Source organism: Tursiops truncatus, chromosome 3 (genome assembly GCF_011762595.2).
Source record: "Tursiops truncatus isolate mTurTru1 chromosome 3, mTurTru1.mat.Y, whole genome shotgun sequence".
NCBI lineage: Eukaryota > Metazoa > Chordata > Mammalia > Artiodactyla > Delphinidae > Tursiops > Tursiops truncatus.
The window spans coordinates 143424830-143441397 of record NC_047036.1 but is presented as its reverse complement, the minus strand read 5'-3'; the positions used below and the strand labels follow the sequence as shown (position 1 = coordinate 143441397).

The 16568-nt window shown below is 47.6% G+C and overlaps 1 protein-coding gene across 7 annotated transcripts in view; it reads right to left on the bottom strand.

The window, feature by feature from the left end:
* The window catches only part of LOC101336875 (teneurin-2), a 465743-nt gene that overhangs the window by 120950 nt on the left and 328225 nt on the right, over positions 1-16568 (bottom strand). For all 7 annotated transcript variants that reach the window (XM_073802777.1, XM_073802778.1, XM_073802779.1 and 4 more), the window contains one exon: positions 5101-5247. In XM_073802777.1, the coding sequence (XP_073658878.1) occupies positions 5101-5247 (147 nt within the window). The remainder of the gene's footprint in view (positions 1-5100; positions 5248-16568) is intronic.

Below are 16568 nucleotides of genomic sequence, written 5' to 3'. Positions count from 1 at the left end.
TTAGAGAGAGAAATGCCGATGATGCTCGTGGATGGAACACCCCCTACCAGGGGCTCCTGATCACACAGATCGTGGAATTGAGGGAGACAAGGAGAAAGGCTGAAGACCCTGGGCTTTAGGATTGCGACGGGCTTTCTTTCCTGTCCTGCAGCCAACACCCATGCTCCGGGACAGTCCCTTCCTACCCCGTCTGCCCTCACACACTGGATTGTAATAATAATACCACCATGTTTATACATCTTGTCTTTTCAGATGGATTCAGTGAGCTCTCTTTGCGGACGCTTTGTGTCATGTCTGTCTTCGTATTTCCAAAGGCCTAATGTTACTAATGTCTAACATTTAGTAAACCCTCAACGAATGTTTGTTAAAACGTGAATGAATGGCTGATGGATGGACAGATGGATGGATGGAGTCACACCCTAATGACAGAGAGTTAAAGGATTTTAAAATTTTGAGACAAACATTGGCCACCTCTCCAGCCAGGAATGGAGAGCACTTCTAAAACATACTGAAGTTATTTGCTCAGAAACTAAACAGGAAAATGTGTTTATATTTTTCCAATTACTTCTTTCTACTTGAAGTAAAATTCCCCTTTCTTCACTTCACTCCTCTTGTGTTCTGGAAATTCTAGGGGTAGAGGTCTGGGAATAGGCACCATGACATTGGGCTGGGTCAGCCCACCCAGGGGAAACCATCATTTGAACTAGTTTTTCTCCAAATGTGGTCAGCAGACCACTTGTGTCAGAATCCTCTGGAGTGCTTGATAAAAATGCAGATTCCTAGATTCCATATCTGACTTAATGAATCAGAATCTCAAAGGCCTACAGATCTCAATTTTAAACAAGCTCTCCAGTGTGGCCACGCAACACTGAAGTCTGATGAGCACTGGTTAGAATCTCAGTGGTTCTGAGATTCTGTGGGAAAAGTATGGGTTAGGCGCCATCTCTGTGGATTCAGCATCCAATTCTAGACAATAACAACAACAATACTAACAACAGTAAAGCTAGCAACGGCCAACACAGGAGGGTATCCTATGAGCCAGGCACCTTGTAAAACATATCACACACATTTTCTCAGTGAAACTTCACCCCTGTTCACGGAGGTGGCATTGCCACGCCAGTTTTACAGACGACAAAACTGAGACTTTGAGGGGTAAACTGACGTGCAGAAGTGGGCTACAGAGCCTGAGCCCCGAGCCCAGGCTCTTAACTATATGATGCTACAGTGTCACCTATTCAGCAATCAGGGAAGTGACATGAGAAGGAGCAAAGCATCTAACTTTCAGAGCTGTGTTGAAACAGAACAGAGGGAAACAAAGACAACTCCCTAGTGTGGCCAGGAAGGACATGGGGCATGGCGATCGTGGATAAGCTCAGCTTCCGAAGGGCCATCTCCCACCCCTCCACCTCCGGGCCTCTGCCAACAGACTGGAGACAGCATCTGATAGGATTCCATGGGAGCTTCAGCCGGGTTCCCAGGCTGGCTCACAAGGATGGGAGCCTTGGGCTTCTATAGACAGAGGGCTGGGGCTCCTGACGCCAAGTTCTGGGTGATAAAAGGGTGGAGGGAAGGAATAAGGACTGTCTTTCCAGGCCAGAGAGCCTACCAACGCCTCCACACCTCGAGGTTTCCACCCTTTCTCCTACCCCTGGCTGTGATGAACTAAATCTCACACCTGTCGTGGTGGTGATAATGAAATATTAGCCGCCTGTCACTTGATCTACATGTTGTGTGTATTCTCAGACTTTAATGAGCTCGTTTTTGTCTTCTGTAGCAAAAATATTTCTTTGAGTCTCTCCTTTTTCAAATTGGGGTGAGCAGTTCAAGTAAAGATCTCTCACTATTAAAAAGACAGTCTTGCTCCCCGGCACGTCTGTCCGAACCGTTTCTACTACTTCGCAGGGGCCGTGGTAGGTGAAGTTTGTCCCTTCAGAAGCAGCCAATGCTTCCTGAGTTTAAGTTGGTGGTCATATGGCTGGGGGTGTTGGCAGAATTTGAAAGCCATGGGAGTAAGAAGGTAGGAATCCATAAATTGTTTTGGGGGGTATTTTTTCAACAGGGTTGCTCATCTAAGTACCAGAAGATCCAGAAAGTAGTTCAGTGAAAAATCTCCCAAGTTTCCCAAGGAAGGTACTTGGTACCATTCTAGATGCATCGGAGAGAAGTTCATTCATTCCACATCATGGCTGGCTTAGGTCAGTGGCTCTCAAAGAGAACCGGCATCGGCATCCTCTGGAAATTTACAAGAGATACAAATTCTTGCATCCTACCCGAGACCTACGGAATCAACCGGGGTAGCGTTTAGCAATCTGTGTGTAATCAAGCCCTCCAGGTGGTTTTGCCGTAAGCTAACATTTTGGAACTACCAGCGTCTGTAGGCATTAGAGCTTCTTTCTCTCATGGAGGAACTCAGGTTGAAAAAGGCTGTTATGGGCTTCGAATATCTATATCCATATTTATATCTATATTTATATCAGTTTAAAATATAAAAAAAAAGACTATCACTTTAAACTTGAGATTTTTAAAAATGGAGAGCATTCCTAGATGGGAAAATGGTTTGCCTCTTCCAGCTCCCTTTGGAAGGGCGCTCTATTATTTTCCCCATTCATGAGGTTTATAACAGATGTGTTCACTGCAGCTGCTCCCCAGGCCTGGGCGGCTGCTCTTACCCACCCACTGCTACGTTTAGAGACCCACACAGCTCTTCAGAGAACTGGAAAAGCAGGACAGAGCTTGGGGCAGAACTCCCCCCCCCCCACTCCACCCCCAAACAAACAAAACAGTGATGTAATTAGCGTGCTACAGGATTGGATCTGCAGTTGATGAGGAACAACTTTAATATTTATCAATAAACAGCAAAGTGCTGAGCACACCTCCTAGGGAAGTAATTAACCATAAAAAAGGATACTCTGCACAGAGGAATCTCCTCCAAAAAAAGACCTCAGTTAATTGTGAATTGCTTACATACAGCAGGTGAGACAGAATCCATGCCTACCCCTCTCACCTGACACAAGCAACTCTGAATTAACTGGGAGTTTCTTTTTATAAACACAGTGCAGAGCCTTTTTTTCTTGGTGGTTAATTACTTCCTTGGGAGGTTGCTTTAATAGTTCCCATAACAAGGCCATTATTGTCTTTAGCATAATCACTGCCTCATTTGCTTTTGTGCCCTGCCTTTCCGGGTGCCTCTTGCCTCTGCCTGCCAGGAGGGGCCCTGAACTGTGCTCCTTGGGCCGTCCTCAGGCTGGGGACTTGCAGGGTTCCTTCTCCAGCCCCACCACTTCAGGAATTTGGTTTTCTCCTGGTGGGAGCTGGGATCAGGGTGGGGCTGGTGGAGAGGGAAGTGGGTGGCACAGGGCACATTGCGGGAGACTTAGTCCCCCTCCCCTGGGCGCACCGTTCCAGCCTGTTTGCTAAGCTTTCAGCTGCTGACGCCAGCGACAGGGAAGAAAGCTAGGACAGCAGCTCCTTTCTGGAAGAGGAAGGAGTGGATCTGCAAACAACCGCTTTGCTTGGTGAAACCACCAGGGACCGGAAGCAAAAACAGTGAACATTACCAGGAAAACTAGTGCAATTTTGACCGTCTCTCTTGGGGAAAAAAATGTATATGGAGTTACGGCTCACTTTATTCAAAAATGAATTAAAGTGGCTTCTATTTTGGCTCTGTTTCAGGAAGGTAAATGAGCGAATGGGAGCTCTGTAAACTGCATCAATCTATAAACTTTTTTTTGACTGGGGTACTCCTATCAGCGCATGCACATCTGTTGACTTACAAATTGTAGACACGTTACAACTGCAATCATAGGTTATGGAAAGTGTAAAATGTCTATCAGGAGGATGAAGAAAAAGAAAAATAGTGTGTCTGATACTTTCAGCCTTAACCCAATGGATTACACCTCACTCTGGACATCAGTGAAGCTTACTGACCCCTTGGGGCCATGAGGGCAGGGGCTGACAGTCCCAGAGCCCAGGGACTGGCATATACAAGACAATACATATTTTTGTTAAATAACCAGACTCACACCCTCTTATACCCTGAAATAGCTTCTGCCCTGAGGGGATTCTGACCAGTTAGTCCTTTTGGTAGGGGTGGATGACAAGCTGGTACCAATGTTACGGGAGCATGAATCTGTGTTCTCAGGAAATCAGGTGGTCAATATTGCTACTGCACCCCCACTTAGTCCCAGAATCTTAGCACTCCACCAGGAAACAACACAGGAAAATTCAGCTAGGCGTACAGAACAGAGGTTAGCAAACTTCCTGTAAGGGGTCAGAGAGTGAACATTTTAGGCTTCGTCTCGGCCAACTCACCAACATTGCCTTTGAGGGTGAAAGCAGGACTAACATAAATGAATAGTCGTGTCTGTGCTCCACCAAAACTCTACCTATGGACACCGAAATTTGAATTCCGCATAGTTTTCATGTGTTGTGAAATATTCTCCTTCTTTAGGTTTTATTCCCCCCAACCGTTAAAATTGTAAAAACCACCTTTTGCTCGCAGGCTGGTACAAAACCAGTCAGTGGGTCGGATTTGGCCCAAGGGCTGTGGTTTGCCAACCACTGGGTAGAACATGGACTTTGGAGGCAGAGCTGGGTTAGGGTCATGATTTTACTATTGGTGACGAAGTTATCTTTAAAAAGTTACTTAATTGCTCTCTAGGCCTCCCTTGGTTTCCTCATTTGTAAAAGTAACATCTCAAAGGGCCGAAAGGACGAAGGGATGCACTGCTCACCACCTCTTAGCTCAGGGTGAGCACATACTGGCATCACCAGCACAGATTCGTTTGTAACTCCCTGCCCTGGAAGGCCTGGCAGGGACGGTCACCCAAAGGCAAAGCCAGGGCCCGGCCACCTTTCTGTGGCAACGCGTACTTGAGAAACCAGAGCCAGCATCCAATCCCAGTGCCTCCAGCCCATGTCTCCAGGAGTCCCCACTGGCCTGAGGATGCCCGTTCTCTGCTGCGCTTGCTTCAAAGGAAATGTTACAACAACATTTGACAATAGCTGAGGGGAGGTCTTTCAGGATAAAGGACTCATGATGACCATCTATAAACAATGCTCTGCTCTTGAGGGGCTGGGAGTTAGAAGACGCTTGCTCACCTCCCTCATTATCCTTGTTATCCGCACAGGAGGTTTCCATGGCAACGTTGCATCCAGGCCCTCTCCAGCCGGTCTGGCAGACACACTGCCAGCTGTTCTGACCCAGTGTGCATCTCCCGTTGCCGTTGCACAAATCGGGGCAGCCATCTGGTTGGAGAAATGGAGAGAATGAGAAGGAGGAACGTGAGGCCGCGCTGGGGCAGCAGGGGAGCCATGCAAAGGGGGAGCAAGGCCACAGGGCAGCCGCTGGGCCAGCCGCGGAGTGGGGCCCGGACCTGCCTTGGGAAGAGTCGGGGAAGCAGGCGACGCATGCGGTTGCAAGACGTTAGCAGGGGCCCAGATGCAGAAGATCCCCAATGACACTGACCTGTGCGTAGGGGTCTGAGGCAACCTTCCCAAAGTGGGGAACATTCCGGAAAGCTAAACTAGCCCTGAGCTTACAACACACCTAGCTAGGCCATTATTTCCAGCCCGCTGGCTCCGGATGGATGCTACCTCAAGAAAAATCTTTTCTTTCTTTCTGTTTTCAGAAGAGCCTTCTGCAGAAGAGAGAAAATTCCCTATCAACCCAGAGTGGAGGCAGAGTGCCCTCCATCTTTCAGAATTTTAAAGCTAAATTTACATGCGATTAGCACGAGCTTCTTATGACCAAGAGCTGGATGGTTCTGCTGGGCTATTTTCATATTTTTGTAGTATTTCGCTTTAAGGGGCACTTAAAAATGTTGGCTGCCAATCATTCAACCTATTTATGGCATGATTTTAAAATACTGCAGGATCGGAAGGCTGGGGAAAGAGTAGGTGCTGAGTGCCATGAATCGGGAAAAGAGAGAGGGATGCTCATGCCCGTGGGGGACGGCAGTGGGGTTCGAGTGATTCCTATTTTGTGGTTTTCTTTTCCTTTTGGGTGTGTGTGTGTGTGTGAAATCAGCAGCCTACCTCATTCCCTAATTGCTCCAGCACCCAAAACAATTGCAGCTATTACTCTCCTGACCTAAGCGTGGGCAAAGAGAGCCTGGATGAGGAAAGAAGAGAAAAAGCTGGGGGCACTATAGTGAGATGGGGAGTCTCTGTGGCAGAACCTCTGTCGCCATTTATAAGATGTAGAGAGAAGCACAGGATTGGTAGGATGTGGCCACACTCACAAAACCTACTTGCTGGCAAGAATTCCTAGATACGTTTTTATTTTTCTTCCCTTTAACGGCTTTACTGAGGTGTAATTTACATACCATAAAATTCACCCGTTTTAAGTGTACTGTACAAGGCAATGACTTCGAGGAAATTTACGGCATTGTGCAACCTAGGTATGTTTCCCTACTACGTTTAAGACCATTAATTTAATTGTCCTCAGAAAATAACTCTCCTGAATCTCTCTCTCTCTCTCTCTCTCATTCTGTCTTGACATCTGCTACCATCTCTATCTCCATCTCTTTCTATATCTATTTTTAAACTACACAAAGAGCAGGGTAGCTTGGGCCATGGCGGAGGGAGCACTTTGTAATGGATGGAGGTAATTGATTTGAAACCTTTGTGGCCCACATCTTCTGAATCGAAAGTGTGCATCTCCCCCTACTTCTCTCTCCAGCGTTCCAGAGGCCGTCACCTGGCAGCCTTCCTCTCTTCCCTCGAGTACCCCTTACAAGAACGCGAATAAACCTAATTTGTGCAAGTGGCAGCGGTGGGAATTTAAAGGACTCCTCCTAAGAAGAAAGGGCTGGAGGGTTTGAAATTGAGTTGAAATTTACTTCTTTAAGGAGTTTCACTCCTCAATGCTTATTCCCTCCCATCCTTTCCAGAATGTGGTATGCATGGGTTAGGACCTGGGAGAACAAGGTAAGCAACAGAGGAGACGTGCTACATGCAGAAGTCTCTGTAAGGAAGACGAGCTGTCTTGAGAGGAGGACTGAGGAGATGATTACCAGCGAATCTTTTCTTTAGTTGAAGAACCTGGCACTAAATCCAGGATGTGAGCAAATCATCAGTGTTTGCATATCTGAAAAAAGACTTAAGTTGTCCCCATACCTATCCTCACAAGAAGAGTCACATTTCCATTCCTTCCTTACCAAGGAGGTGACCACAGCCCTACCTGGAATACCTGTGACTCTCCCCCTTTATACTTTGAGAGAGAGCGCTGGGAAGGGAGGCCAGCCCCAGTGGGTGTCAGAGAAATGCCACAAATATTTCTGCAGGAGCAAAATGCAACTCAGTAGGAAAAGCCCAAGGGACATTTCACAAATTCTCGAGGAAAAGAGAGTATCTTCAACCTCCAGCCACCCCCAGCTTTACAGTTTCTACCAGTAAGTCTTAGGGAATGGATCACACAGAATACACTACGAGAGACCTACCAGCATTCACCTGGCACGGTATCTATTATATGTGCTTTGCTATTTAACTACTTTGAGGTCTCATGTTTGAATAAAATCATGCACAAAGTCTCAACAGAAGCCTCACTGTGTAAGAAACCCACGTCCACTACATAAAAGCCAAATTTGCGAAGAACACTATACTAGCATGTCAGTCAGAGATATGCACTCAAAATATGCACGGTTCTAGATTGAACAAGGCTTTTTTCCCCCTTCTCTTTCTCTCTCGATTCCCCCCTTCTCCCCTGACCCACTGAAGCGAGATAAACAGACCACAGTCATGGGTTTTCTCCACATCGTGTGAGGAAGATGAAAACACGAACAGTGGGAAGCTCGCAAATTTCTGAGAAGTTCTGGGGCAGCCGGGAATTAATGGACGGGACTTTGTTTTTTAGCTCGAAGAGGAAGAAAGCAGCCTTGGTGAATGCGTGGCGTTGCTAGGCAACCCCAAGCTACCCCCCAGCACAAGTTCCTTCTGTTGGTGGCCTTCTGAGGAGGTGATTCGTTGTGTTTCTAAAGTGCAAAGCCAGCCTCCACTTAAGGGAAAACAAAACGTAGCAAGTAATTAGTCTGGAGGGCAAATGGGTATCAGGTAGTGGCTATTCTCTGGAGAGGAATCTGTAACTGGTGTTGAATTGGGCTTATGGGCTCATACTTTGGGATCCATGAGGTCTCCTGCATGGAGTCTTCTGGATTTCAGGCTAGCTAGCACTGCCCCTTCCCTGAGTGCCTAGCTCCGAGACCACCGATACGGGAGGCCTTAGGCACAGCTGTTTGATTCTGTGCAGGTGGCGAGCTGGCTGTTGGAGACTTCAGGTCCTATCGTGACCCTAGACTAGAGATTCTCAACTGAGGCAATTCTGTCCCCCATCCCTCCCTCCAGGGGACATGCGGCCATGTCTGGAGACACTTTTGATGATCCCATCTAGGGGAGGATGCTACTGACACCTGGTGGGTAGAGGAAGGATGTTCAGCATCTTAAAATGCCTAGGACAGTCCCCACAACAAAGAACGATACAGCCCCGAATGTCAGTAGTGCTGAGGTTGAGAAAGCCTGCCCTTGATCTAAAGCTGCATCAGAGCTGAGATATCCCTGTTTGCTGCTGCATCCCAGCACCTGCCCTAGTGTCAGGCACAGAGTAGGTGCTTAAATGAATGGAAAACAATCGGGTGGTGCCAGTATCATTTCAGCCTGGCTCTCATCTATAGGCTCTTCTGAGAGTGGTGAGAAGCTAGTGGGACTTCTTTCTCAAAGATCTAAGTCGTCTTCACAGAGAGAACTTTCAAGGGCAACAGTGATATCTTGGGATGGTTCTCTCGCACTTCCCATACTTTTGGCAGAGTGGAAATGGAATAGTTTCCAAGACTTTTCTACACACAGAATTCCAACCACTAGGAGAAATATATCTGTTGGCACAGTTACCAGGTAGGCAGGCTTTTTGTCTTAACAAAAATTAGAGCTGATGCAGAAATTTGGGATTAAAAACAAAACAAAAGCCAAGCGCACAGAGGACTCCTGAATTTTCAGCTCTTTCCCTGATCTCTGGACCTGGACTCCAGCTTGCATTTCAGCATCTCCATCTGTTCACTCACAAGCATCTCAAACTCAGCAGAATTCAGTGTCTTGATCTTTCTTCCCCTCCCAAACTGATTCCTTGATCAACGAGTGGCACCTGCATGTACACCCCACCGGCCGAGACTGAAACCTTGGAGTCACTGTTAATTACCCTCCCCCACCTCCTCTCTCATCTCATGTATCTGGTCAAAAACCAAGTCCTGCCTAATTTTCCTCTTTACTATAAGAAGCCCTACCTGCTCTTCCTAAATATCTCTAGAATCTGCTCTCCACTCCTACCCCTACTGTTACTACGTTAACCTAAGCCATCCTCATCTCTGGTTTAGACTCTGGTCAAAGCCATCTAACTGGTCTCCCTGCCTCCGGTCTTGCACCATCATCCATTTCTCTCTGTTCTGGACATTGCTGAAAATACTTCTAGAGCTTTCCATTGACCCTGGGGCAAACTCTGAAGTCCCTACCCTGGCTTCCAGATCTTACATGAACTGGTTGTCAACACATCAGCCTAACTCAATATCACTTTAGGCTTTGTTCAGACGGAAGCCATTCGGCCTTTCCTTATCTGCCTAACTTTAACCCATCCTTCGCCCAAGTCATCTCCAGGGAGCCTTTCCAAAGCTCCCAAATCAAGGCTAGCTCCACCTGTCATGGTACTTTTATCTTACCCTATCCTATCCCATCCACCACACTGAATCCCAACTGTCTGGCAACTCCCTGATGCTTGCTAGCCCTTGTAGCAGCCCTTCCTTAAGACATTTTATTGTCACCTGCAGGAAAATTGTTGTAATAAAGGTACACATCGTCATTCACTGCCCTTTGAATGGGGCCCCTAGAACTGTGCAGTGTACAACTGCTCTGGGCATTTCTGTTATGACGTAAACCTGTCAGGGCAGGGACCACGTCTATCTTGTTTACTCTTGGATTGCCAGTACTCAACACAGAGTCAGGGGATGCATGAACGAATGACTTTTGCCCGAAATTAGCATCTCTAATGCCTTTGGCAGAGTGAAGATGGAATAGTTTCCAAGAATTTTCTACACACAGGATTCCAAAGACTGGGGGAAAAAAAAAAATCCGTCGACACAGTTACCAGATAGGCAGGCTTTCTGCCCCAACAAAAATTAGGCGTGAGCAAAATCATGTCTACAGCACAGTAAAAAGGGGAGCATACATGTACTTGAAGAAAGCTATACTTGCCATAAAAGGCTTTTCTAAAACAGCATCAAGAAACGTTCTGCCACGTGCAGCACTTGAGAGGTAGAAATAAGCAGCTAATACGGTAGAAAGGACGTGGAAAGAGAAGGAGGATTTTAACATTCAACATCAGGCGCACCTTAGAAAAGCAGAGAGGGCAACACCCAGATGGGAATGCAAGTGAAAACACAGAACAGGCTGCATGCCAACACAGACAGATGACAAGGGAAGCCAGACAAGGGAGACGTCCGTGCTCGGTTCAAGAGAACATTGGGAGAGCTACTGCAGCCTGGACTACACCCTTGTAGGAAGGCTTTTCTGAACCAAGGGGAAAACCTTAACCCAGTTCGGAGTCAGAGGTCTGAGATTAAAACCTAGATCTGCAAAAAAACCCCCCAAAAACCTAGATCTGCCTCTTGTTGTCTGTGTGACCTTGAGCTGGTAGCTTCACCTTTCACCCCCGTCTGTAAAACTTTATATCTTGCTAATAAATCTTATTTCGTGTCCTTCCCAACAGAATGCAACCTGCACGAGGGCTAGGATTTTTGCATCTCTTGTTCACTGAGGTATCCTCAGTGTCTAGAAAAATAGCTGGCGTATGACAGACACGCAATCAACATTTGCTGAATGAATGAATGAAGAGGGATGATGGTAATACTTACTCTATACAGATGTCAGAGGGGTAAAATGAAATGATAAAGGCAAAGACTGAGCTTGAGCACACTGTAAATGCTCAATAGAGAGTAGTACTTATAGTTGTTCATGTTGATATAATTTTTGATATTACAAATATTATAATTAGCAGCAGGCTTTTTTTGGGGGGGGGGCATAGTTTGAAGTGCAGGCCACTTTTTCTTGCCTCACCTCCAGATCAGGAAAAAAAAAAAAAACAAGAGCCTAGCCTATTTGAAATTAAGAAATGGAGGCTTCTGGGGTGTCCTGAGTGTGCGATTGCATCACATTCTAGGAAATCCTCACTCCCCTTTGCCCACCACCCAAGAATCTAGTAATGTCACTAGAAGTGTTTTCAGAAAACCCACTGATGCTGAGGGTGGCTCTGAAGGGCAAGAGAGCTGAAGGTGAAATAAGTGATGACTTCCTTTTGGGCGGCATTGTACTTTTGCTTGTTAACTTAATGAGGGAACCCCCCCCTCCCCCAACTGTTTTAAACATGACTGTTTTCTCAGAGCTGCGCACCGTTGGAACTGAGGAACGGACACACACTGGAAATATGTAATAGAGTCTGCCGTTGCACTCCAGAACTCTTTAGACCTGCAAACAGCTGAGGTGCGGGGGATCACTGGGGCTCTGGTGGCCGTTTCTACTAAACGGCAGCGACAAACGCTCAAAAATTAATCTGGTGTTTCGAGACACTCCGGGGAAAACTCCAACTAATTCGAGAAGGCTGACAGCGAAAGAAGCATTCTGGTCCCAGAAAACAGCAAGGCTGGTCCTCTAGCTCATCTCTGTGAGCAGGAAGGAGTGGTGAAGAGGCACAAACTGGCAGTGGGCGCTCAGCCATGAACCTGAGCTTGAACAACTGCCCCTGCTTTGTCAGAGAAGTTGTGGAAAATCCAGAGGCAGATGTTCCTCTTCGTTTCAACAGCGTGTGTACGTCTTTAAGGGTCTGCATAGGGGTGGGGGTGGAGAGGGAGGGGGAGGGCTGGGAAGGGCAGTGATCCTTTCCATGGTCTAACGTGCCTCTTTTGCTCATAAGGCAGAAGTCATGCCCCTCCACCCTGGCAGCAACAGAAACGGCAGGGCTTCCGTGAGGTGACGTAAGTTTGGATCCAGGTGTCAATGCCACATGTTTCCTGGACGCACCACGATTCTCACTGATCAGCATCATTTCTGTCAGTATGGGAAAAGGAAGGCAGCGGGCTCAGCCTTGGGCTCAGAAAACGAAATGCATCTTATTTTGTACTGTTTTGATGCTTCGAACTCTTATTAACACAATTTTTTTAGAAGTAGAAATCATGGACTTGCCTGGTGGCGCAGTGGATGAGAATCCACCTGCCAATGCAGGGGACACGGGTTCGAGCCCTGGTCTGGAAAGATCCCACATGCCGTGGAGCAACTAAGCCCGTGCGCCACAACTACCGAGCCTGTGCTCTAGAGCCCGCGAGCCACAACTACTGAGCCTGCGTGCCACAACTACTGAAGCCCGTGCGCCTACAGCCCGTGCTCCACAACAAAGAGAAGCCACCTCAATGAGAAGCCTGCGCACCGCAACGAAGAGTAGCCCCCGCTCACTGCAGCTAGAGAAAGCCTGCATGCAGCAACGAAGACCCAACACGGCCAAAAAATAAATAAAATAAATTAAAAAAAAAAAAGTAGAAATCATGAGGGGAGGAAACAGAGTTTAGGCGGCAGTAACCGGGAATAGCTCTTCTTGGGAGGGAAATCCCATGTCAATTGCTTAGTGGATTGGGACTGAGTCATTATCACCCGGTAGTACTGGGGTCCAACACAAGCCTTGCTTTCCTTGAGGGGAGCCTGCTTTCTTCCCCTGGAACAACACCTTTCTTTATCCCACTTCACCCAATCAGAGGAGGATGTCATGGGTAGTGATGCGCACATATCAGCAGGTTGCCAAGGCCCACAGCAACTGGGGCCACGATGAAACCCGCTGCCAATGAGCCAGGAGTTTCTCCCATCGCTTTAGATCACAGCACTGCTTCTCAAAGTGTGGTTCTGGCACCAGAGCAGCAGCATCACCTGGGATCTCATTAGAAATGCACATTCTCAGGTTCCATCCCAGACCCACCATTCAGGACCTCTGGGGGGATGGGGCCAGGCAACCTGCATTTTAACAAGCCCTCCAGCAGGTTCCGATGGCTGTTGGGTGAGAACCACTGCTTTCAGGCTTAAGTCCTAACTCCTTAAAAGGGCTTCCAAGGCCCTGCCTGATAGGAACCCGTCCATTTCTCCCCTTCTCATCTCCTGTCACTTGAGTCTCTGCTCTGACCTTGGCCACGCTGCCCTCCTCTGTTCTAGAACATAGTCTGGATCCTCCTCCTTTTGCACTTTTGCAGATCCCTCTCCCTAAACTCTGCTCCCCGCACTCACTTGGCAAAGCCATTTATCCTTGTCTGAGCCAGCGGTCGCTCAGGGAAGGCTCTCTGACTTGCAGCTCAGGGTTCCCCCTCCATCACATGACTTCACAGCACCACCTACTCCTCCTGAAGCACTCACCATCATTCTGATTCCTCTTTTGTTTAGAGCAGTGGGTCTCCACTAGGCTGCGCATTAGAATCGCCTGGGAGCCTTGAAAAATCCGGACGCCAGGCTGCACCCCCAATTAAATCAGAATCTCTGAGGATGAGACCCAGGCATCAGTATTTTGATTTCTTGAGCTCCCCAAGTGGTTCCTCTGTGCAGCTGAGGTTGAGAAGCCTCAACGCTCATCTTCCCGGGAGCCTCCAAGCCTCCCGAGTGCAAAAGACTCTGACTCTGTGGTACAGGCTGTTTTCCCAGCACCTGGCATGAAAGCTGTTTGTTGAATGAATGCATAAATAAACCATGTGGTGCCTCTGCTGCTTCACTGGGCCCTTGATTCGGCAGCCAGGCAAAGGGAGGAGATTCCTGCGGGTCACTCCCCAAGCAAAAGAGACAGTTGGTTCCGGTACAGGGTCTAAAACTGAGCTGATGCCAGAGGCGGTGGAGGAGTGCTGGAGGAGTCCCTGCCTTTCACCTTGGAATAAACTGATCCCTCCTGACTGAGAGAGACAGGATAGAGCAGCCAGCGAGGGAGGACAGAGGCACGTTGGTAGATGAAGAGGGTAACAAGAGTTCCACAAAGGCAGGGATGACAATAATCAGAAAGCCCAATGGTTTAATTTGGTTCTTGGAGGATAATCAAGTTACTGTAGCTCGGGTTGCTTGCTCCCACAGCTGTCCAGCAAATAATGAATGTGGTACCTCCCTGGTATGGAGATAGGAACAAAGGCACGGGCTTTGATCTCTTTTTCGTTATTTTTAACCATCCAATTTCTACACCCACTGAGCATCCCTGTAGCCACAGGAGGCTCGTAAAAATACAAATAACACCTAGAAGGCCTGTGGGCACGGACTGGTTACTTACCGCAGGCTCATGGCTCCCTTTTAACTGCTGTTAAGATCAGGCTGATGATAAATTGCCCTGTATATTCTTTTGCTGTTTGCAGCCCAACTTTAGAAAATGTAAGGAAATCACTAAATGTTTGTTTCTTATAGATGTTAAAAGGGCTAGACAAAGAACCTGCCCCAGGACCGTAACTCTGGATTTTAGGAAGCTTTTAAGAGAATGACAACAATAATAGCAATTCCTCAACTAGACATTTCTGTGTGCCTTGGCACTCTTTTATATGCCTCTCTTGCATTAACTTACGGTTACAACAACCCTATGGTGTAGGCCCTAGTATTATTCCCATTTTACAGGAGACGGAATGGAGGCACAGAAAAGTTAAGTAACTTGACCAAAGTGGCAGAGCTGGTTAGTGGTGGAGCCAGGATGTGAGGTCGGGCTCCAGAGTCTCTGCTCTCAACTAGGGGGACCGACTGTCCCCGTTTGCCCGGGACTATCTGGGTTTTAGCCCTGAAAGTCCTGAGCCCCAGGAAACCCCTCAGTCGCATGCCACCTGGGATAACTGTCATTATCAAGGTCAGCGAGTGAGGGCTGGGCTCTTTTCACTGGTGGTCATGGAGGCGAACACCCCCCCAAGAGCAAGGGAGAGGGCACAGACTTTTATACTGGGTTACTTGTTTGAGGACGTTGGGCCCTCCAGCAGTATCTGTGGCCTCCTTGGGCCAAAGTACCAGGTCAGCCCAGTAACCATGTGGCAGTAGCGTGGTGAAGGCAGTGGGCTCTGAATCCAGCCCTATATCCCTTGGCTGTATAATCTTAGGCAAAAATTATAAGCTCTTTATTCCTTAGTTTCTTCATCTATGAAACTAGGGCTAGAAGGGTACCTATCCTAGAGGGTTGTTGGGATTTAAAAGAGAGAATACATATCGTATTACTTATCATACTTAGCATGAGTGTTAATAGGTGTTAATGCAAAAATACGCATGATGTGTAAACCATGTGTAAATAGTAATATGATAGTAAATGATCCAGAACTGATAGCCATTATTATTAGTGTTGTTGTTAAAAGTAACCTTGAAGAAAACAAAAAAGAAAAAAAAGTAACCTCAAATAGTAGCAGAAGGGTCCCGTATGGCTTGGGAGAGCCTCTGATTGGCACTTGAATTGGTGATGGCGAGGGAGTGTCCGCTACTGTTTACACCAGGATCAGCGCAGTCAGTAGAGCAAAGACCCCAGGAAGGTGCCCTCCCAAGAGGAGGAAATGGAAATGAGAAAAGTGAGATAACTTCCTGAAAGGTACATGCGTAAGATGGGCACATAATGTGACACGTTATCTTCGGAATCCCCCTTAAATGCAAGAGGCGTGTGAGGTGAAACCGTAAAGGATCCCAGGGCTGAGAAATCTCATTCAGGCTCAAAAAAGCATGTTAACAGAGAGGGGTGGTCTGCCCGGGGTGTGGAACGGGAGCCCCGTGGAGCAGTAGAGAGTCAGGGTCAACTCAGCAGTGAGTGCGTCCTGCTTGACTGGGGGGAATAAAGGGACACCGCTTGCCACTGACGAGTGCGGGTCCCGGTGCTCGGCACTTCACAACCTCATGACTTCATTGAGTCTTTTCAAGGAGCATATAAAGTACAAATTACTATCATCATCTGTGGCTGAAAAATCTGGAGCTCAGAGAGTTAATGAACTTCCCCAGGGTCATAATCAGTGAAAGTGGTAGCCTGGGGCTTTGCACCCAGGCCCGTCCAACTCTGGGCCCATGCACTTCGCTTCCCTCTAACCAGAGAGGATTCTATAGGGACAGGGTTGGCATCGGAATAACACACCCCTTGCTTTGACTCTCTGCTTCCCGGGCGATCTTCTGATCTTAACTTCCTTTCCCATATAGATTTCTCTTGAGGGAGACAATACACTGAGAAGGAGATGTGCGTTTTCCTCACTGTGGATTAATCAAGGACCATTTTGAGTTTCTAGGTGGTTTAGGGTAGTGTGAGGTGTCAGTCTGGAGCTTGACCCACTCTGTTAATCAGATGAGAAGCGGACAGGATCCTGCCGGGTGAAGCCACCCCATGATGTCCTGCCTGAGTGGCTTGGTGGTCCCCAGTCAAGAGGGTTGCCCTTTGTCTCCAGCTCTACCCCACGCCCTTGATGGGTCTAGCGTGTGGAAATCAGGAAGTGAAAGGACTTCTAAGGGAGAAATCCCAATGCAACATCAAGCATGTACGGAGTTGTTATAATGTGTCAGCTTCCAGAGTAAATTCATGAGCTTAT